At 45.6% G+C, this 22,310-nt stretch overlaps 1 protein-coding gene across 1 annotated transcript in view; it reads right to left on the bottom strand.

Annotated features, from left to right (window-relative positions):
* Positions 1–15,198: 15,198 nt before the first annotated feature.
* The window catches only part of KCTD2 (potassium channel tetramerization domain containing 2), a 50,979-nt gene continuing 43,867 nt past the window's right edge, over positions 15,199–22,310 (bottom strand). Inside the window, exon 6 of the mRNA XM_073606174.1 lies at positions 15,199–15,574. Within this exon, the coding sequence (XP_073462275.1) occupies positions 15,545–15,574 (30 nt within the window). The 3' untranslated portion in view covers positions 15,199–15,544. The remainder of the gene's footprint in view (positions 15,575–22,310) is intronic.

Raw genomic sequence — 22,310 nt, 5'->3', positions numbered from 1 at the left:
AAAATTTGTGATTTTCTTTTACTTTCAATGATAATGGTAAACAGGGCAAATGAATCTCCCTAACGTGGGCACAGACAGCAGTAAAAGCCTCCTCCTTGATTAAACCAAAAAACAATAGTAGTTATCAGTTCATAAATAAAGTTCATAGATAAAGTTCATGCAGTCTTCACAGTGCAAAATCGAATTGTCTAAAGTGCAATCCACATAACGTGCAGCAGGGCTTTTTTTCTCACAGAATAGGTGCAGGAACTCCCCCCGTCTGAGTCACCCCTTGTCTCTGCCCCTCTCCACCTCCGACCACCGCCCCTTGATTGGACACCCTACCCACCTACCAGTACTGCCCCTTTTAGAGAATACAGAACCAAGTATCATTTTGTGGTGCTAAATCATTTGTATGGAACATGTTCATGATAAAAAGAAAAGCAGTAATATAGATCCCCTACAGCCAGGAATAGAATCCCAGCAATAGATCCCCACACAACAATAGACTCCCCCAGCGACAATGGATTCCACCCCAACAACAATAGATTCCCTGCAGCAACAGTGAACCACCCACAACAAAATATCACACCCAGTAACAAAATATCCACCCAAGCAACATTAGACCCCCCAGCAGCAACAACAGATCTCCCAGCAGCCAGCATCAATAGATCCTCCAGCAGCCAGTAACAATAGACCTCTCCCTCAACAGTAGATCCCTTCCTGCAACAATAGATTCCCTATCAGCAACAATAGACCCTCACACAAAATCAGATCCCCACCAGTGACAATAGATACCCCAGCAGTCAACATCAATAGACCCTCCAGAACACCCCATGCTATTACATACATTCAGTGCTGGAGGTGCCGGAACTGTGTTCCCCCCGTGTTCCCGCTGAAAAAAAGCCCTGACGTGCAGATAAGGGTAATCAGGTTTTGTGCTCCCCTCCTCATGTGCCCTCACTCACCAACTCTCAATATGTATTGCGCCTGTCAGTAGAAGGCAATCCTTGGAATCCTCAGAATCCTGTGTTGTATCCCCAGCAGTTTTCCGTGCGTCCCGCAGAGACAATCTCTGTGTTGGCATGTAGGAAGAATAATTGGGAGATAACTATAGCATAATCCCGTTTATTTAAATAAAAATGTAAAATACAAATTGGACACTACGGGTGAGCCGAACACCCCCTGGTTCAGTTCGCAGCAGAACATGTGAACATGCAAAAAGTTTGTTTGAACACACGAACACCGTTAAGAAAGAAAGCTCTATTTGTGGGGAAAAAAAGACGGCAATTTTGTTTAGGAGCCACATCGTACGACCGCGCAATTGTCAGTTAAAGCGACACAGTGCCGAATCGCAAAAAGTGCTCTGGTCTTTGGCCAGCAAAATGGTCCGGGGCTTAAGTGGTTAAAGGCTTATATGCAAGTTATTGCCATTAAAAGTGTTTGGGGACCCGGGTCCTGCCCCAGGGGACATGTATCAAAAGTTTTAAAAACGGACATTTTTTCGGGAGCAGTGATTTTAAGAATGCTTAAAGCGAAGTAATAAAAGTGAAATATTCCTTTAAATATCGTGCCTGGGGGTGTCCATAGTATGCCTGTAAAGTGGAGCAATTTTCCCATGTTTAGAACAATACCACAGCAAAATGACATTTCTAAAGGAAAAAAAGTCATTTAAAACTGCTTGTGACTGTAATGTATTGTCGGTCCCAGCAATATAGATGAAAATCATTGAGAAAAATGGCATGGCCCCCCCCCCCCCCCCGTCCATTACCAGGCTTTTTGGGTTTGGTATGGATATTAAGGGGAACCCCGCACCCAAATTAAAAAAAAAAATGGTGTGGGGGCACCTAGGCACTATATGCTCTGAACACAAGTATATATACTATACGTCCTGCCCATATATACTCTGCAGAAAATTGGGCCTTAGGTGTTGGTGGTACCAGAACACTGTAAGCCCTCACAGTTACTCTTGGTGAGCACAGGAACAGGCCCTGCTGTAAAATACTATATCAAAAATTGTAATTACATGCCACTGTTAAACAGGGGCAGAAAAATTGGGCCTTTGGTGGTGGTGGTGGTGTTGCCACAACACTGTAAGCCCTTACAGTTACTCTTGGTGGGCGCAGGAACAGCCCTGCTGTGAAATATCATATCAAAAACTTTAATTACATGCCCCCGTTAAACAGGGGCAGAAAAATTGGGCCTTGGGTGGTGGTGCCACAACACTGTAACCCCTCACGGTTACTCTTGGTGGGTGCAAGAACGGGCCCTGCTGTTAAATATCATATCAAAAATTGTAATTACACGCCCCTGTTAAACTAGGGGCAGAAAAATTGGGCCTTGGGTGATGGTGGTGCCACAACACAGTAACCCCAGCCATGCACAACTCCTTGAGTTTCTGGGGACTGAAAACCATGCCTTGAAGACTGCTGCTGAGTGTTATCCTCCACGTCCATGCTGACACAATCCTCCTCCTCCTCTTCCTGTGTGTTTGGTGGGCCCGCAGGAATACTATCTGGCTAAAGGGGGCCTTGAGAGGTAAGGAAGTCCTCCTCTTCCTCCCGCTGTTCTGCCTTAAGTGCCCTCTCCATTATTCCATGAAGCGTGTGCTCCAATAGGAAGACAAGAGGGACAGTATCACTGATGCATGCATTGTCGCTTCTCACCATCCTCGTGGCCTCCTCAAATGGTGACAGGACAGTGCATGCATCCTTGATCAGTAGCCACTGGCATGGAGAAAAGAAGCCAAGCTCCCCTCACCCTGTCCTGGTGCCATACTCACACAGGTACTCATTGATGGCCCTCTACTGCGTGTGCAGCTGCTGCAGCATTGACAAAGTTGAATTCCACCTGGTGGGCATGTCACGAATGAGGCGGTTGGTGGGCACTGGCATTGTATAAGCTGCAGAAGTGACCACAGACTTTTCTGGCCTGCTTCAGGAGATCCTGTAAGCCTGGGAACCTAAAAACTGGATCCACCCTTCAATGGTATAGGCGGATAGTGGCACTAACCTTAATAATGGTAAGACAGGGTCGGATCTCACCGTTCTTGTCACTAAAGAGTGAATTGGAAGTGTGCTGACTCTCCAAAATAATAAAAGATGCAAAAAATTCACTCTTAAAAAACGTAGACAGAAAATGTGACACTCTAGTGTGAACTGATAGTATCCCTTAATAGCTGGTGAGTTTGAACTTCAGAAGGGAGTGGAATCACGGCACTGAGGTGTGGTGACGGTTGAAAGACTTTGAGGACACCTGCACCTTTTTTTGGATTTTTTTGCATCTTATCACTTATTCATTATCACAATTCTAGTGGACTGCTTTATATATTCTTTGTATCTTTATTATTTTTGATCTGTTTCATTTTTGATGTTTGGATTTCACTGTTGCTAAGGAATATATATTGTAGTTATTATTTATTTTGTACTGTCACATGGTGAATTTTAGCATATGGTCATCACATTATAGCCTTTTATGGGGGATACTATCAGTTCACACTAGAGTGTCACATTTTCTGTCTACGTTTTTTAAGAGTGAATTTTTTGCATCTTTTATTATTTTGGAGAGTCAGCACACTTCCAATTCACTCTTTAGTGACAAGAACGGTGAGATCCGACCCTGTCTTACCATTATTAAGGTTAGCGCCACTATCCGCCTATACCATTGAAGGGTGGATCCAGTTTTATATATCTTGATCATTTAAGTGGCAGCTCTGTTTGGGTTTTCCATCAGCGCGGAGGGGGTAATACATGTTTGGGTGGGTATAATCTCCTGGTTACCTTTCAGTTTACAAAGCCTGGGTACATGCTCAAGAACCGCTGCACCACCAAATTCAGGACGTGTGCCAAACTTGGGACATGGGTCAAGTGTCCCTGTTGGAGGGTAAACAGAAGGTTGGTGCCATTGTCGCATACAAACATTCCTGGCTGAAGCTGGCGTGGCGTCAACCACCTCTGAGCCTGCCCCTGCAGACCTGACAGAATCTCTGCCCCAGTGTGGCTCCTGTCTCCTAAGCAGACCAACTCAAGCACCGCATGGCATCTTTTTGCCTGAGTGCTTGCGTAGGCCCTTGAACGCTTACAGAGCACTGCTGGTTCAGAAGACAAATCTGCAGAAGAAGCCATAGAGGAAGAGGAGGGGGTGGAGAATCACTACTAGCATTTTGGAGGCGTGGTGGCGGAACAAGCTCCAACAATACTGAACCCTGTCTTGCATCCTTCCCAGCTGCCAGCAGAGTTAACCAGTGCGTCGTGAAGGAAAGGTAATGTTCCTGCCCATGCCTGCTACACCATGAGTCAGCAGTAATATGCACCTTACTGCTGACTGCCCTGTCCAACGAGGCCAAAACATTGCCTTCCACATGCCGGTAGAGACCGGAATGGCCTTCTGTGAAAAGAAATGGCATTTTGGAACCTGCCACTGAGGTACAGCACATTCCACAAATTCACAAAAGGGGGCTGAGTCTACCAGCTGAAAAGGCAACAGTTGCAGTGCTAGCAATTTGGCCAAGCTAGCATTCAGACGCTGAGCATGTGGATGGCTGGGACCAAATTTCTTTTTACGGTTTAGCAACTGGGGTAGGGAAATTTGCCTGCTAAAATCAGATGGAGGTGTACTGATAGCAGATTGGCTGCAAGTACTTGGGACACCTATTGCTATACCTTCATTCCTCTCAGTGCAGGTTTTTGAGAGGACTGGAGGTATAGTGGGGTTGGAGATCCAAGATGAGGAGCAAGGAGAAGTCCGCCTTTTACTTTGATGTGGGTCTTTCAAGTGCTGTTGCCAACGGACTGCATGGGAGGTCATCATATGTCTGGTCAAGCATGTGGTTCTGGCCACGCTTGATCCGCTTCAGACATAGGTTGCAAAGAGCAACGGTGCGATCTGCTGCACACGTGTCAAAAAAGGCCCACACCAAGGAACTTTTCAAAATCAGCGGGGAGTCAGCAGAGCCCTGCACCTGCAGAGCTCTGCGGTGTGATGTAGTAGGGTGGCTGCCCTTAAACTGCCCCCTTGAGGACATCCTGCCTCATTGGAGTTGTGCCGTCTCCTCCTCTCTTCTATCAGGCACCCAAGTAGAGTCAGTGACCTCATCATCCCCTCCATCCTCGTCACTGGACCAAACTTGGCAGTATGCTGCAGCTGGGGGAACATGACTGCCAGTTTCTTGTCCTTCTTGGGCACCCCCTCTCTCTAGGCTCAAGTTACTCCCTTCCTCAACCTGGGAACCAACATCGGAGCCTTCCAATCGCTGCGCATCCCCCAGCAGCATGTACCCGACACTGTGGTTGAATCATTCAGGAGACTCCTCCCTGCATGATGGTGGGGCTACAGAAGGAGTGACTGTGGACAAGGAGCCGGTGGAAAAGGCCGCTTTGGCAGCTGCATTGGAAGGCAATCTACTCTGAGCCTGGGTGACAGAGGAGAAGGAGAATGAGGACAGCTTTGTTATCCACTCCACCAACTCTTCTGCATGTTCTGGCTCAATAATACGGCCAGCAGCAGAAAAAAAGGACAAGCGTGCCCCATGGCCACCTGCAGAGGATGCACCATGGCCACGACCAGCACTGTAGACACAGAAGCTGCTTGCCCACTTTTAGTGGCCTGTGAGCGTCTGCCTGTCCTTGGTGGCCTTCCGGACATGATGTATATTTTGTTTTGCAACACCACACTACACTGTATTGTGTACTGCACCAGAAAAGTAGCAACTGCACTACGGCTGCACTGTATTGTGTACTGTGTACACCACCAGAACAGTAGTAGAACTGTACTACGGCTGCACTGTATTGTGTACACCACCAGAAAAGTAGTAGCAACTGTACTACGGCTGCACTGTATTGTGTACACCACCAGTCAAGTAGTAGCAACTGTACTACGGCTGCACTGTATTGTGTACACCACCAGAAGTGTAGTAGAAACAGGACTCCACGGAATGCACTGTAGATATAGGCTACACTGGATGCAGAGTATATATATATATATATATATATATATATATATATATATATATATATATATATAATATACACTAGACTATATATATGTATTAATACACCACCTGAAGTATATTAGAAATAGTACACAACGGAATGGACTGTAGCTATAGGCTACACTGGATGCAGAGTATGTATGTATATATATATATATATATATATATATATATATATACAGGATCTCACAAAAGTGAGTACACCCCTCACATTTTTGTGAATATTTTATTCTATCTTTTCATGTGACAACACTGAAGAAATGACACTTTGCTACAATGTAAAGTAGTGAGTGTACAGCTTGTATAACAGTGTAAATTTGCTGTCCCCTCAAACTAACTCAACACACAGCCATTAATGTCTAAACCGCTGGCAACAAAAGTCAGTACACCCCTAAGTGAAAATGTCCAAATTGGGCCCAAAGTGTCAAAATTTTGTGTCCCCCATTATTTTCCAGCACTGCCTTAACCTTTTTGGGCATGGAGTTCACCAGAGCTTCACAGGTTGCCACTGGGGTCCTCTTCCACTCCTCCATGACAACATCACAGAGCTGGTGGATGTTAGAGACCTTGTGCTCTTCCACCTTCCGTTTGAGGATGCCCCACAGATGCTCAATAGGGTTTAGGTCTGGAGACATGCTTGGCCAGTCCATCACCTTTACCCTCAGCTTTTTTAGCAAGGCAGTGGTCATCTTGGAGGTGTGTTTGGGGTCGTTATATTGGAATACTGCCCTGCGGCCCAGTCTCCGAAGGGAGGGGATCATGCTCCGCTTCAGTATGTCACAGTACATGTTGGTATTCATGGTTCCCTCAATGAACTGTAGCTCCCCAGTGCCGGCAGCACGCATGCAACCCCAGACCATGACACTCCCACCACTATGCTTGACTGAAGGCAAGACACACTTGTCTTTGTACTCCTCACCTGGTTGCCACCACACATGCTTGACACCATCTGAACCAAATAAGTTTATCTTTGTCTCATCAGAGCACAGGACATGGTTCCAGTAATCCATGCCCTTAGTCTGCTTGTCTTCAGCAATCTGCAGGCTTTCTTGTGCCTCATCTTTAGAAGAGGCTTCCTTCTGGGACGACAGCGATGGAGACCAATTTGATGTGGTGTGCGGCGTATGGTCCGAGAAGTGACAGGCTGACCCCTCACCCCTTCAACCACTGAAGCAATGCTGGCAGCGCTCATACGTCTATTTCCCAAAGACAACCTCTGGATATGACGCTGAGCACGTGCACTCAACTTCTTTGGTCGACCATGGTGAGGCCTGTTCTGAGTGGAATCTGTCCTGTTAAACCGCTGTATGGTCTTGGCCACCGTGCTGCAGCTCAGTTTCAGGGTCTTGGCAATCTTCTTATAGTCTAGGCCATCTTTATGTAGAGCAACAATTCTTTTTTTCAGATCCTCAGAGAGTTCTTTGCCATGAGGTGCCATGTTTAACTTCCAGTGACCAGTATGAGAGAGTGATAACACCAAATTTAACACACCTGCTCCCCATTCACACCTGAGCCTTGTACACTAATGAGTCACATAACACCAGGGGAGGGAAAATGGCAAATTGGGCCCAATTTGGACATTTTCACTTAGGTGTGTTCTGACTTTTGTTGCCAGCGGTTTAGACATTAATGGCTGTGTGTTGAGTTATTTTGAGGGGACAGCAAATTTACACTGTTATACAAGCTGTACACTTACTACTTTACATTGTAGCAAAGTGTCTTTTTTTCAGTGTTGTCACATGAAATGATAGAATATAATATTTACAAAAATGTGAGTAGTGTACTCACTTTTGTGAGATACTGTATATATATATATATATATATATATATATATAAAAAAAACACCGCCTGAAGAATATTAGAAATAGTACACCACTGATTGCATAGTAGATATAGGTTACACTGGATGCAGAGAGTGTGTGTGTAATATATATATATATATCAAATACACTGCCACTAACTGAATAACCTGTCTGCTTAATCTAAATCATGCTATCTCTCCGTCCACGCCAACAACACTACACAGGGCACATTTTTTGTCACTGATTGGTGGCACTTGTGGGCACTGACTGCTGGCACAGTTGACACTATATTGTAATCAGGGCACTGATGATCAAATGTGTGTGATTTTATGTTAGCATTACATTGTATATCCCTGTATGTTGTGGTCGTTCAGGTGCTCATCTAATAGTTTCTTGAAAAATAACGATGCTCCCCGCTGAAACCACCGGCTGTCGAAGGGAATTCCACATCCTAGCCAGTCTTACAGTAAAGAACCCTCTAAATAGCTTAATACAAAGTTTAGTGAGTGGCCACGTGTCTTATTAAACTCCCTTCCGCTGAAAAGTTTCATCCCTATTGTGGAGTAACCAGTACGGTATTTGTAAATTGAAATCATATCCCTTCTCAAGAGTCTCTTCTACAGAGAGAATAAGTTCAGTGCTCATAACCTTTCCTCATAACTAATATCCTCCAGTCCCTTTATTAGTTTTGTTGCCCTTCTCTGGACTCGCTCCAGTTCCAGTACATCCTTCCTGAGGACTGATGCCCAGAACTGGACAGCATACGCCAGGTGAGGCCGGACCAGAGTCTTGTAGAATGGGAGAATTACCACTTTACCTTTTGAGTTAATCCCCTTTTAAATGCATGCCGATATTTTGTTTGCTTTGTTAGCAGCAGCTTGGCATTGCATGCCATTACTGAGCCTATCATCTACTAGGACCCCCAGATCCTTTTCCATCCTTGATTCCCGCAGTGGTTCTCCCCCTAGTGAGTAGAATGCATGCATATTTTTGCCACCCAAATGCATTATTTTACAATTTTTCCACATTAAACCACATTTGCTATGTAGTTGCCTACCTCATTAATTTGTTCATATCTAGTAAGGATTCCACAACCTGCGGAGAAGTTATTGCCCTGCTTAGCTTAGTTTTGTCCACAAATACAGAGATTGAGCTGTTCACCCCATCTTCCAGGTCGTTTATGAATAAATTAAATAGGATTGGTCCCAGGACAGAATCCCAGGGGACCCCACTTTTCCACCCCTGACCATACCGAGTACTCCCCATTTATCACTCCCCTCTGAACTCGCCCTTGTAGCAAGTTTTCAATCCATGTACTCTCCCTATGGTCCATGCCAACGGACCTTACTTTGTACAGTAAACGTTTATGGTCAACTGTGTCAAATGCTTTTGCAAAATCCAGATATACTACGTCTACGGGACTTCCTTTATCTAGATGGCAGCTCACTTCCTCTTAGAAGGTCAATAGAATGGTTTGGCAAGAACGAATCTTCATGAATCCTTGCTGATTACTGCTAATGATACCGTTTTCATTACTAAAATCTTGTATATAGTCCCTTATCATACCCTCCAAGAGCTTGCATACTATTGATGTTAGGCTAACTAGTCTGTAATTCCCAGGGATGTATTTTGGCCCAAGCTTTGTCCCTAACATGTGAAGCTGCTGGACGTGCTGTATAAACTGTATGTACCTGAGGCTACATACAGCATATACCACTGTGTTCCGGGTTCAAGCCGAGACTTCCAGTCTCATACCTGGAACACAATAGAGTCTATCTGATCAGCACTCAGCCAGAGAAGGCGATGTATTCTAGCAATGAATAAACAGCTTCCTAATTGGCTGAGTCAGAGAGTCGGGCTGATGATGTCACAACCTCTGACTAAGCCATTCAGAGGAAGCTTTGTATTCATTGCTAGAATATATCGCATTCTCTAAATGGCTGAGCACCGATCAGATCAGACTATATTGTGTTCCAGGTATGAGACAGGAAGTCTTGTCTCGAACCCGGAACAAAGTGCGGTATGCTGTACATAGCCTTTATGTATATACAGCACGTCCAGCAGCCTCACGTTTGTGAGGAACATATTTTCTTTGGGCCAGCTTGTAAAGTGTATCAAAAGCTGGAGTTAAGCTTTAAGAACAAAACATTTAATATACCGTATGTTACCAATCCTTACATTTGGTGGCTGCGTAAGTTTCCTTTTCAGGCTAAGACCATTTTCAGAAGGCAAAGAAAATACTAGTAAAAACAATGCTATCTTTCTTGTCTAAATTACTAATCCCATCAACTACCAAGTAATTGCAGCACTATATCTCTTATTTCAAATCCTCGCCACAACACTACCTGCATGGAGTTTTCATGTTCTCTCTTTGCTTGTGTGATTCTCCTCTTTGTCCTCTGCTTTCCACCCCCACTCCAAAGAGATGCTGGTAGGTTAACAGACTTAAAGTGGTTGTAAGCGTTCAATATTTTTTTTTTTTTTAAATAACAAACATGCCTATACTTACCTGCTCTGTGCAATTGTTTTGCACAGAGTAGCCCCGATCCTCTTCTTCTGGGGGTAACCCACCGGTGCTCCAGGCTCCTCCTCTTCATCGGGTGCCGTCTTGGAACACCACTTTCCATGGGGATACCCTGCGTCCATTGACAGACAGCAGGACTCGGCCCTTACCCCCACATCACAGCCTTTGATTGACAACAGAAGGATCCAATGGCTCCTGCTGCTATCAATCTGTCCAATGAGGAGAGCAACATCGGCTGGATCGAATCGGATCGGGCTCAGGTAAGAAAAAAGGGGGGGGGGGTCTGAAGCACAGAAGGTTTTTCACCTTAATGCATAAGTGGGGAAAAACATTAAGGCTTTACAACCACTTTAATTGAGCACACAAGATGGCTGCCTCACCTCTTAACTATTTTAACCCCCCCCTGGGGGGAAAAGCACTATAGAAATACTAATTAAAAGTAAATAAAAAATAATAATAAGAGAGAATAAAGGTAGACATATTTGTAGTTCAGCCTAAGGACAGCCATGGCTGCCTTTATAGATACAATAAAGAGGTGTGTGTAACCATAAAGGGACAGGTAACACTGTACACCCCAACCCCTCAGTCCTAGCTGTATTAACCTCTGGCGATGCTAAGCTGCCAGTGTCGCAGTAGTTGCTCTAGCAGGCCGGGGGTTTGAATTGTCCACTCTTCTCTGTGCAACATTTCAAGGTCAGGTCCCCGAATTTTTTCAGTTTGTGGGCTTTAACCATCAACAAATACAAGGCACCTCGATGTGTGCTCCCTGGGCGCCAGCCTATACATGCCTCTACTTGGGATGGTGGCAGGAAGAGGTGGTATAGGCCTCATCGATGTACCTTGGCCATGCTTACACCTGGCTAAGGTACATCAACAATGTACTTATAATCTGGGAGGGATCTAGGACAGAATTGACTTAATTCTTGGATAAACTTAACCACAACACACGTACTATACATCTGACCTACACAGTGGATCCCCATGAGATCTAATTTCTTGACCTCTCCATTAGATTAGAGATTGGCAAATTGATAAGCAAAACCTATGGAAAGGTAACAGTGGCTAATACCCTCTTCTCCACGGACAGCCACCATCCGATATCACTGATTCGGGGGATCCCAGTGGGACAGTTCCTCAGGATTCGGAGGAACTGTTCCACTGAGGATGATTACAGACGTGAGGCTGACCAACTCTACAGACGCTTCAGGGAAAGAGGCTACTCTCACCGCGCCCACAGAAGGGCTAAACGAATTGCTGGGCAGAAAACCAGTGTAGATCTCCTAAGTACCCAAGGAAAAAAGACTGATACACCAGAGGGCCCAGTGAGACTGATTACACAGTATGGTGTAAAGTAGAACCAGATCAGTAGGCTTTTACAGAACCACTGGCACATACTAGCATGTTCAAAGGGTATGGAGGCCAATGTTGCCTTTAGATCCCACATGGTGGCAAATTGTGCTAGGAATCTTGATGACACGCTTGTGCAATCAGAGTACATTCATCCACTCAATAGAAGTTGGCTCACGGACCTCCCTAGGTTGACTGGAATGTACCCCTGTGAGCACTGTGGGATGTGTAACTACATTGAATGCTTGAAGGTCTTCACCGACTCGGACAGATGTCGTGAATATGAGATCAAACAGTCTATTAACTGTGCTACAATGTGGGTCCTCTATATTTTAGAGTGCCCGTGCGAAAAACTTTATGTAGGGAAAACCAAACGTCAGCTTTGTGTCAGATTCGGTGAACACCTAAAAAGCATTAAGCAAAAAGAAGAACCCCCCCCCCCCCCGTAGCACAAAATTTCTTAGAATGTCATGGTGGGCAATCTACCGGTCTGAAAGTTAAGGGCTTCCTTGCCTTAAGCTTAACAGACCGTAGAAGAGACTATGACACAGTGTTACTTAGGAAAGAAAAATCTTGGATATTTAGGTTAGACAGTTTGCAGCCAAAAGGACTTAATGAGCTAAGCCTTAAAATTTTTTTTGAGCCCTAAAATGTCTTTCAAACTTGGTGTACTAAGTCCAAGTAATAGTAAAATCACTTTCTGGGAAGGATTTAATATGTTCTCCTTGGGGTGTCAAATTCACGACCTTTTCCTGTGCATATACGTGACATATTGATTTATATATAAAAAGACTGAGTCTATTGAATACACGTAATCTCTCCTCATTCCTCCTGTATTTTTTGCATTCCAATATGACTTGTCACCACAAGATGGCCCTTTAATGAAGTTCTGACGTAACTGAAGATAATTGGGCAATTGCCCTTTAAAAAGATGTGGTTACGAACGTCATACGTCCTGACGAAGCGCAGGGTCACGTGTGTGAAATGTGTTGACGAAGGGCAGAGCCATCTCTACCCTGCGCTCCACCATGCATTCCAACAGGTGCGCGCAACTTTGAGCTGCCCCTACCGCATGGATCCACTGGGTGAACTTACGGCACACTAACCCACGGATTTCCAGACCTGACGTACCTACGTCTGACCGGATACCTAGCCTCTAGCTGTTACCGGACATCGAGACGACGCAACACCACGAGTATATCTCAAGGACTCACCAAAAAACGCTGACTGCAGCATCCATGAAGGAAGACGGATTATATACCATCTTCATTCCAGCCATTGAGTGGTGAGAGCCTTTGGGCAAAAATCTAATTATTTTGTCCTTGACATACTCTTCAACTGAGCTCTGATATGTTATACCATCTATTTGCTGAACTGTGAAGATTAAGGCATTTACAGTATTTCTATACCAATAGCCACCTTCACCCAGGATTGGTTTAAACTATCCTCTGCAAATAGAGACATTCTCTCCTTTTATTACATGGACATTGGCAAATTCATATCACAGTCTATATGGTACACGCTGATATATCAAACCAGCATAACCGGTCCAGGATTCCCTATTTCTGTGCCATACCATCAGGAGTGACTTATATACCGGTCTAACCAAATCTATTTATTTTATCATTGCACAAGCCCTAAACATGGACATGCTAGGTATAGACGGTTAAGTATTTTTAAGTCACCCAAGTAGTCCCAGTCTTTCCATGCTGATCAGGCATGTGCCTGCGTGCGTGTATGTGTAGGGGGTTATTTTGGCACCATATTGTGACAACGCTGTCAATTTTTGTATGTGTTTTTAAATTGATGCACTGGGGGCTGTTTTTCACCAGCAAGGTGTAAACCTCAACCCTAGTGGTTCAACCCCCTTTTTGCCGATTTATGAAAAAAGGTTTTTAATTTTTTGATACACTGGGGTTGATCCTTATATCTGCTATCCTTTTGGAGACATCTCTTTGTCTCATCATTGTTGCTTCTACATTGATCCCCCATAGCTCTGGTGGTATCCTGTCCACTGGACAAATCGGTGTTAACCAACACATATTGCAATTCCAATATCTGGAAAGTGGGTCCCATGCTCGATCTTATTTGTATACAGGTCCCGGAATTGCTGCACAAAGAAGAGGGAGAAGAGCAGCAATTTCTAATCTTGGACCACTGGAGTGGCTACAGGGTCACTCACAGCTCAGCTGGAGCAATGGGGGTTAGTACACCTCTACATTTTTTCTGTAAAAGGTGAACACTTGGTAGTAGAGGAAAGACAAGAGCCACGCCAATAATAGTCCTGTAGACTTTATACTGTCATAAAATGTCATTGTAAAAAGCCAACACATTTCTGGGGCTATAAACACACCTCCTTTATCAGGGCTTAGAGAAGAGAAAGGACTCAAGGAAGCTGAAGTAATCGTTTATTGCGCTGCAAACAGGCTTTAGCAGCTAACTTCAAAACTAGTGGTGTGTCACACTTGTCTTTCCTAAACAACCTGGGTTCCAGCCAAAGCAACATTTAGAGCCCTCTTTGTGGTTCAGGACTGCCATTGTGCTCTTCAGCACAGTCCCTACTCCACTTTGTGAAACTGAACTAACTTTGGATCCAGTGTCTCTCATCCATACCTTCTGAATTATTTTAATGGTAAGTCCACCTTAAAGTATGCAAGAAGTAACAGATGTGAGTGAAAGTCAGTGCAGTGGCATAGTATTATCACAGCTAGATACCTCAATACAAATAGTTTTTATCTCTCTCATCTCCTGAAGCTTAAAGAACAAACTGATTTTATCATTCAGTAATTACAGTGTGCTGACCTCTTCCCTTTTCAATATCATAACAAAGATATGCTTTTTAGATACAAAGAATGTATTGTACTATGTACAGGCATACTGCAAACAGATTAACTTGGCAGCCACAGTTAAAGGTAGGAGAGGAGTGTAGGAGAGAGAGGACACATTAATAATTACACACTAGCTTTGGCAATGAAACAGTTCTTGCAAGACAAATTTTTACATCCACATCAACAACATAAATTACTTGGCTCCACATCTTTTTCTGTACGGAAGGAATGTTAAGAAAGTTTGTGCTTTGCTCAATGAAAAAGCAGCCCGAGTCTGAGGCTGGCAATCCAAACTGAGACAATATCCACAACCCTGCTTGCAAACTGGACACAATACCATGCTACGTACTGAAAGTATATGCATGCACTGTAGATACCTTATATATGCTCCCTTAATAAGAATTGCTGATTAGTAACCTTGGTGGTATAAACAAACAGCATTCTGTGCTGTAACAATGATCATTTCAGTAAAAGTCCACAATTGTCTTAATTTTGTTTCTTGAGATCCAGCGGTATGTAGAACTGCATGTATCAGACATGAGGCTCTAGGAGATGGTTCCTCTTTAATAGCACAGCTGAGGACAAGACTACCCTGTAAGCAGCCCTAGAGACAGGAAACAGAGAAAGACTTTTGGCAACTGTCAGAAAGGAAGATATTTCAATTGGAAGGCCAGAGAATCCACTATGAAGCAGAAAGGCAGTGAACATGCCAGGTTCCGGCAAGTCCTTGGAGCACAGCAGAAAACGATGACAGGCCACAAAAAAAGGACACGCACACACAAAAAAAAATACACATGTAGCCGCAAACAAGCAGATTTTAACCTCCCAACACTTGCACCCCACAATAACTGACATCATTCCTACATAACCTGAAAATACAAAGCACAGGCCCACAAGAGGAGACACTGTCTGTGTTACTATGTTCACAAGGTTCCCCTCTTTAATTTGGGGGTGTTAAGGCCTGCTGAGGACAAGGGGATCACTGAGGAATACAGCGCATGAGCTCGGCAGGCAGTGAGGGCTTTGGTTACAGTCTGGACATAGCTCAAAATTAGATTCCAGTCCATGTTCTTCCTTACATCCGAGATCCTCGTTCCTGAAGAATCTGGAAAGACAGAAACAATGAAAATTTAAAACAGCTATGGGGCAATGTCATACAGTGTAATGCATAGACATAAAGCAGTGCTCATCATCCCTGTGAACGGATTACCTCAAAAATAGTGTCTTTTAAAAATACACATTTGAAACAATGCCACTTTATATTCACATGATGTTACCAGGTATAGGAAATATATATACAGTACATGTTGTGTATGATCATTACATTATCTTAAAGCCCAAAAATCTATTTACCAGCAGTTATTAAAATAAAAAAGCACCTCTCTCTGCAATATTCACCATCCACAGACTCACTTCTCCAAGTGATTATATCCAACCCTATCCAACCCACTTACTGAAAGTGCAATGTGTCAAATACGCCCCCTGAGCGTACATTGAATCACCTGGAGGTCACAAAATGTTATGTGTTCTTTGAAGGGAGGAGCGCTATTTAAGCAGTCACAGAGTCGAAAAAAAAATATACAGTGGGGACGGAAAGTATTCAGATCACCTTACATTTTTCACTCTTTGTTATATTGCAGCCATTTGTTAAAATCATTTAAGTTCATTTTTTTCCCTCATTAATGTACACACAGCACCCCATATTGACAGAAAAACACAGAATTGTTGACATTTTTGCAGATTTATTAAAAAAGAAAAACTGAAATATCACATGGTCCTAAGTATTCAGACCCTTTGCTGTGACACTCATATATTTAAATTGGGTGCTGTCCATTTCTTCTGATCATCCTTGAAGATGGTTCTACACCTTCATTTGAGTCCAGCTGTGTTTGATTATACTGATTGGACTTGATTAGGAAAGCCACACACCTGTCTATATAAGACCTTACAGCTCACAGTGCATCTCAGAGCAAATGAGAATCATAAGGTCAAAGGAACTGCCTGAAGATCTCAGTGACAGAATTGTGGCAAGGCACAGATCTGGCCAAGGTTACAAAAAAATTCTGCTGCACTTAAGGTTCCTAAGAGCACAATGGCCTCCATAATCCTTAAATGGAAGACGTTCGGGACGACCAGAACCCTTCCTAGAGCTGGCCGTCCGGCCAAACTGAGCTATCGGGGGAGAAGAGCCTTGGTGAGAGAGGTAAAGAAGAACCCAAAGATCACTGTGGCTGAGCTCCAGAGATGCAGTCGGGAGATGGGAGAAAGTTGTAGAAAGTCAACCATCACTGCAGCCCTCCAACAGTCTGGGCTTTATGGCAGAGTGGCCCAACAGAAGCCTATCCTCAGTGCAAGACACATGAAAGCCCGCATGGAGTTTGCTAAAAAAACACCTGAAGGACTTCAAGATGGTGAGAAATAAGATTCTTTGGGCTGATGAGACCAAGAAAGAACTTTTTGGCCCTAATTCTAAGCGGTATGTGTGGAGAAAACCAGGCACTGCTCATCACCTGTCCAATACAGTCCCAACAGTGAAGCATGGTGATGGCAGCGTCAGCTGCAGGGACAGGACGACTGGTTGCAATCAAGGGAAAGATGAATGCGGCCAAGTACAGGGATATCCTGGACGAAAACCTTCTCCAGAGTGCTCAGGACATCAGACTGGGCCGAAGGTTTACCTTCCAACAAGACAATGTGTCAGAGAGCTCACCTTGCTGGTCATGGGATTGGCCACCAGAGGGAGTGCCTGTGAGCAAGCCAGCCTATTTAAGTTTGTCAGGCACTCTGTTCAGTGCTGCCTGATCATCAGCTTCCTGTGCCGTAGTTCCTGTTTCCTGTCTTGTCTTCCTGTTTACCTGATCTCCTGACGACCCGGATTGCTCTTGGATTCCCCTGTTTGCTGCCTGTACCTGACCTTGGCCTGTTTGACTCCGCTTCTGCCTGCTCCTATTGTACCTTGCTGCTAGTCTGTTGCCGAACCCAGCCTGTCTCCTGACCATCCTGCTCAGTCTCATCGCCTGTGTTCCAGCCTGCACCTGCTGTTCATAGACTGCTATTCCACCAGCATCTGGACTCTAGTTCACAGGCTCTCATACCACTCCGCACTCCTGTGCTTCCTGTTACCTTACCAGGGGCCGCGAGTCGGACGCGTAAGGGAGCCTACTCTCTGCCCAAGTGGACTCACCGGTCTGGTAAGTAGGAGTCTGATAGTATCAGGCAGCCATGACCGAGTCCGGGCAGGGGGCTTCCCCTATGGACGAACTTTGCAGACACTTGGCAGGATTAACCCAAGCAGTCAAAAGTTTACAGGATGGCTATACCCGACTAGAGGAACGTGTTCAGGCCCTGTCTGCACCTACCAATCCTCAGGGGACTTCGTCTGCAACCGGGGCACCCTCCGTAGTCATGCTCCCTCCAGAGCCCAAAGTACCTATACCGGAGAGATTTTTTGGAGACCGTAGTAAATACCGTGCATTCCGGAATGCATGTAGTCTCTATTTTGCTCTACAGCCTCGGACCTTCTCCCTAGAAGCCACCAAGGTGGGCTTTGTTATTTCCCTGTTGTCCGGTGAGCCTCAAACCTGGGCCCATCACCTTCTGGAACAAAAGTCAGATGCCCTGGAAAGTCTGGACGCCTTCTTCTTGGCGATGTCTCAACTTTATGAGGATCCTCAACTAACCGCTTCTGCTGAAGCTTCCCTGCACTCCCTTCGGCAAGGCCGCAGGGCAGCGGAGGACTATGCTGTTGAATTTAGGCGCTGGAGTTCCGATACGGCATGGAATGACGCGGCTCTGCGTCATCAGTTTAGAATGGGTTTGTCCGATCCACTCAAGGACGAGTTAGCACGGGTTGGGATACCTCAGACCCTGGAAGAATTAATTAACCTCTCAATCCAAATTGACCGTCGTCTGAGAGAACGACGCACCGAAAGATCTACCAGTGCCTATCGACCCACTTGGATGCTTCCACAGGTTCCCAGTCCTCCTAGTAGGCCTTTGGCTCCTCCACCCTCTCCAGTTTTCGACACGTCAGAGCCTATGCAGCTTGGTCTGCTCCGTCCTTCCTTGACTCCTGAAGAGAAGTTACGAAGACGTAACCTTAACCTATGCCTCTACTGTGGGGAACCTGGGCACTACGCCAGCGTCTGCCCCAACAAGACGCGTAAGTGTCGTTCTTATGCTCGTATATGTGCTACTATCATGCCAAAACCTAGTACTCACCTTACCATCTCTGTCACTCTGCAGCTTCCCGGAAAGGCTATTCAAGTTCCAGTCATCGTTGATTCCGGAGCATGCAGCTGCTTCATGGACCAGGCCTTTGCAGCTCAGCATGATATCCCACTCCGACTCAAGACCCAGAGCCTGGCTGTCCACCTTGCAGACGGTTCCGCCCTCCGTTCCGGTCCTGTCATTCAAGAGACTATCCCTATAATAGCTACTATAAACTCTCAACACCAGGAATTCCTCCGTCTAGATGTCATTTCCTCTCCCCTGTTCCCTGTCATCCTGGGCATGCCGTGGTTGCTGGGCCATAACCCCCATATCAACTGGGTTTCTGGGAAAGTGGAGTTTCTCTCTGATTATTGCCAACAACATTGCCTGCCAAGAATGGCCCATGAGATACCTCAACTCCTCGGCCTACACCCTGAAACCAACTCACACCAAGCCATCCCAGAACCCTACCGAGATTTCTCTGATGTATTCAGCAAGAAAGGTGCTGAGACTCTACCGCCACACAGGCCCTATGATTGCCCTATAGAGCTGCTACCTGGAACCGAAGTACCCTTCGGTAGGATTTTTCCATTGACTGAGCAGGAATTAGGTACACTCAAACAATACCTTGATGAGAATTTAAAGAAAAAGTTCATCCACCCGTCCACATCTCCGGCCGGCGCAGGCATATTCTTTGTGGAAAAAAAAGATCATTCCCTTCGGCCATGTATCGACTACCGGGAATTAAATCGGATAACGATCAAGAATCGCTACCCCTTACCCCTGGTGCCTGAATTATTCCAGAGGCTAGGAACGGCAACTGTCTTCACAAAACTGGATCTTCGCGGAGCCTATAATTTAATCCGTATCCGGGAGGGGGGCGAGTGGAAAACCGCTTTTCGCACTCGTTTTGGGCATTTCGAGTATTGCGTTATGCCCTTCGGTCTATGCAATGCCCCAGCCACATTCCAACATTTTGTGAACGACATCTTCCGGGAATTTTTGGATCTCTACATCATCGTCTACCTCGATGACATTCTCATTTTCTCATCATCACTGACTGATCATCGCAGGCACGTCCGGAATGTCCTCGCCCGGCTCAGGCAACACAGGCTGTATGCTAAACTCGATAAATGTGAATTTGAACTCCAATGCATCCAATTCCTGGGGCTCATCATTTCAGTGGAAGGTATTAAAATGGACCCTCAAAAGGTGTCCGCCATCCTGGACTGGCCCGCACCTACGGACAAGAAGGGGGTCCAACGCTTTGTTGGATTTTCCAATTTCTATAGGAAATTCATCAGAGACTTTTCCAAGATCATCGCCCCCATTACTGAATTAACAAGACAGGGAACCCGATTTTGCTGGACCCCCAGGGCTCAACTGGCCTTTGAAAAATTAAAAGGATTATTCACGTCGGCCTCCATCCTCAAACACCCTAACTCTGCCTTGCCATTCGTGTTGGAGGTTGACGCCTCAGAGGTCGCAGTAGGAGCTGTACTCTCCCAACGTCAGGGCCCCAAGGCCCTTCTGTTTCCAATAGCTTTTTTTTCTCGCAAATTATCGGTGTCTGAAAGAAACTATGATGTAGGAGACCGGGAGCTTCTGGCCATCAAGACGGCTCTGGAGGAGTGGCGCTATCTTTTGGAGGGTGCTGTACATCCTATTCTAATCTACACGGACCACAAGAACTTGGAGTACTTGAGATCTGCCAAGAGACTAAAACCGCGACAAGCCAGATGGGCGCTCTTCTTCTCTCGCTTTCAATTTCATATAACCTACAGACCCGGCTCCAAAAACATCAAACCAGACGCTCTCTCACGAATGTTCCATGACTCCAAAGAAGCCGTCCCTCCGGACACTATCCTGCCTGCAGGAAATTTTTTATTACTTCAGGGGGATTTAATCTCCAGAATAAGGCAAGCTTCCACAACTATACCCCAACCCACTGAGACCAGCCTAAGAGATGGTTTACTCTGGCATAAGGAGAAGATCATGGTTCCTGAGAGCCTTAGGGTGCCAGTATTAGAGCTTTGCCATGACCACAAGTTGGCTGGGCACTTTGGGGCTCAGAAGACAACCGAACTGGTGCAGCGCACCTTTTGGTGGCCACAGTTGGCCGAGGACTGTAGGAATTACGTCAGTTCCTGCCACACATGTGCCCGAAGCAAGAATATTCGGACGAAGGCCTGGGGCTTACTGAAACCCTTGCCCATCCCTGACAGACCTTGGAAAATGATCGCGATGGATTTCATTGTGGAACTGCCCCCATCCGAAGGCTTCTCCACCATCTTTGTCATAATTGATAGATTGTCAAAAATGGCTCACTTCTTGCCTATGAAAGGCACACCCTCAGCCGTGGAAACGGCGAAGATCTTCATTAAAGAAATTGTGAGATTACATGGGGTTCCCTCTAATATCGTCTCGGACCGGGGTGTCCAATTCACCTCCAGGTTCTGGAAGGCATTGTGTGGTTCCCTCGAAATTGAGTTAGCGTTCTCTTCAGCCTATCACCCTCAGACAAACGGCCAGACGGAGAGAACCAACCAAACCTTGGAGCAGTACCTCCGTTGTTTCTCTGCCTTTTCCCAGGATGACTGGGTTTCTCTGCTACCAGTTGCGGAGTTTTCATACAATAACTCCCTGCACTCAGCCATCAACCAGACGCCATTTTTTGCCAATTATGGATTTCATCCCTCCTTTCTACCCAGCTCAATACCTGAATGCTCCCTCCCGGCAGTGACCGAGACATTGGAATTCTTCTCTACCAACAACAAACTTCTGCAGGAAACAATGGCCCAATCCCAGGCTTCTTATAAAAAAACGTTCGACAAGAAGAGGCGCGGGGAGCTTATCCTGGAACCTGGCAATCAAGTATGGCTGTCCACAACTAACTTAAAAATGGCTTGCCCTTCTAGGAAACTAGGGCCTAAATTCATGGGACCCTTCTCGGTGAGAAGAAAAATAAACAACGTAGCGTACGAGCTCAGTCTGCCGGACTCCTTCAAAATACACCCGGTTTTCCATGTCTCCTTACTGAAACCGGTCGCTCCTGATCCTTTTCCCAACCGTAGTACCAGTCCTCCTGAGCCGGTTATGATCAATAACGAGGAGGAGTTTGAAATCGAGGCTATCCTGGACTGTAGGAAAAGGCGCAATCAAATACAGTATCTTATTAAATGGAAGGGGTATGGTCCGGAGGACAATTCCTGGGAACCAGAAAACAATTTACATGCCCCGGAACTTTTACAGACTTTCAGAAATGTTCATGCCTCCAAGTTGGCCCGGCTGGGCATCCGGAGGCTGCCCTTAGGGAGGGGGCACTGTCAGAGAGCTCACCTTGCTGGTCATGGGATTGGCCACCAGAGGGAGTGCCTGTGAGCAAGCCAGCCTATTTAAGTTTGTCAGGCACTCTGTTCAGTGCTGCCTGATCATCAGCTTCCTGTGCCGTAGTTCCTGTTTCCTGTCTTGTCTTCCTGTTTACCTGATCTCCTGACGACCCGGATTGCTCTTGGATTCCCCTGTTTGCTGCCTGTACCTGACCTTGGCCTGTTTGACTCCGCTTCTGCCTGCTCCTATTGTACCTTGCTGCTAGTCTGTTGCCGAACCCAGCCTGTCTCCTGACCATC

The sequence above is a fragment of the Aquarana catesbeiana genome, linkage group LG12, assembly GCF_042186555.1.
Source record: "Aquarana catesbeiana isolate 2022-GZ linkage group LG12, ASM4218655v1, whole genome shotgun sequence".
In the NCBI taxonomy this organism is placed as follows: Eukaryota; Metazoa; Chordata; class Amphibia; order Anura; family Ranidae; genus Aquarana; species Aquarana catesbeiana.
This window is presented reverse-complemented; position numbering and strand designations above follow the sequence as displayed.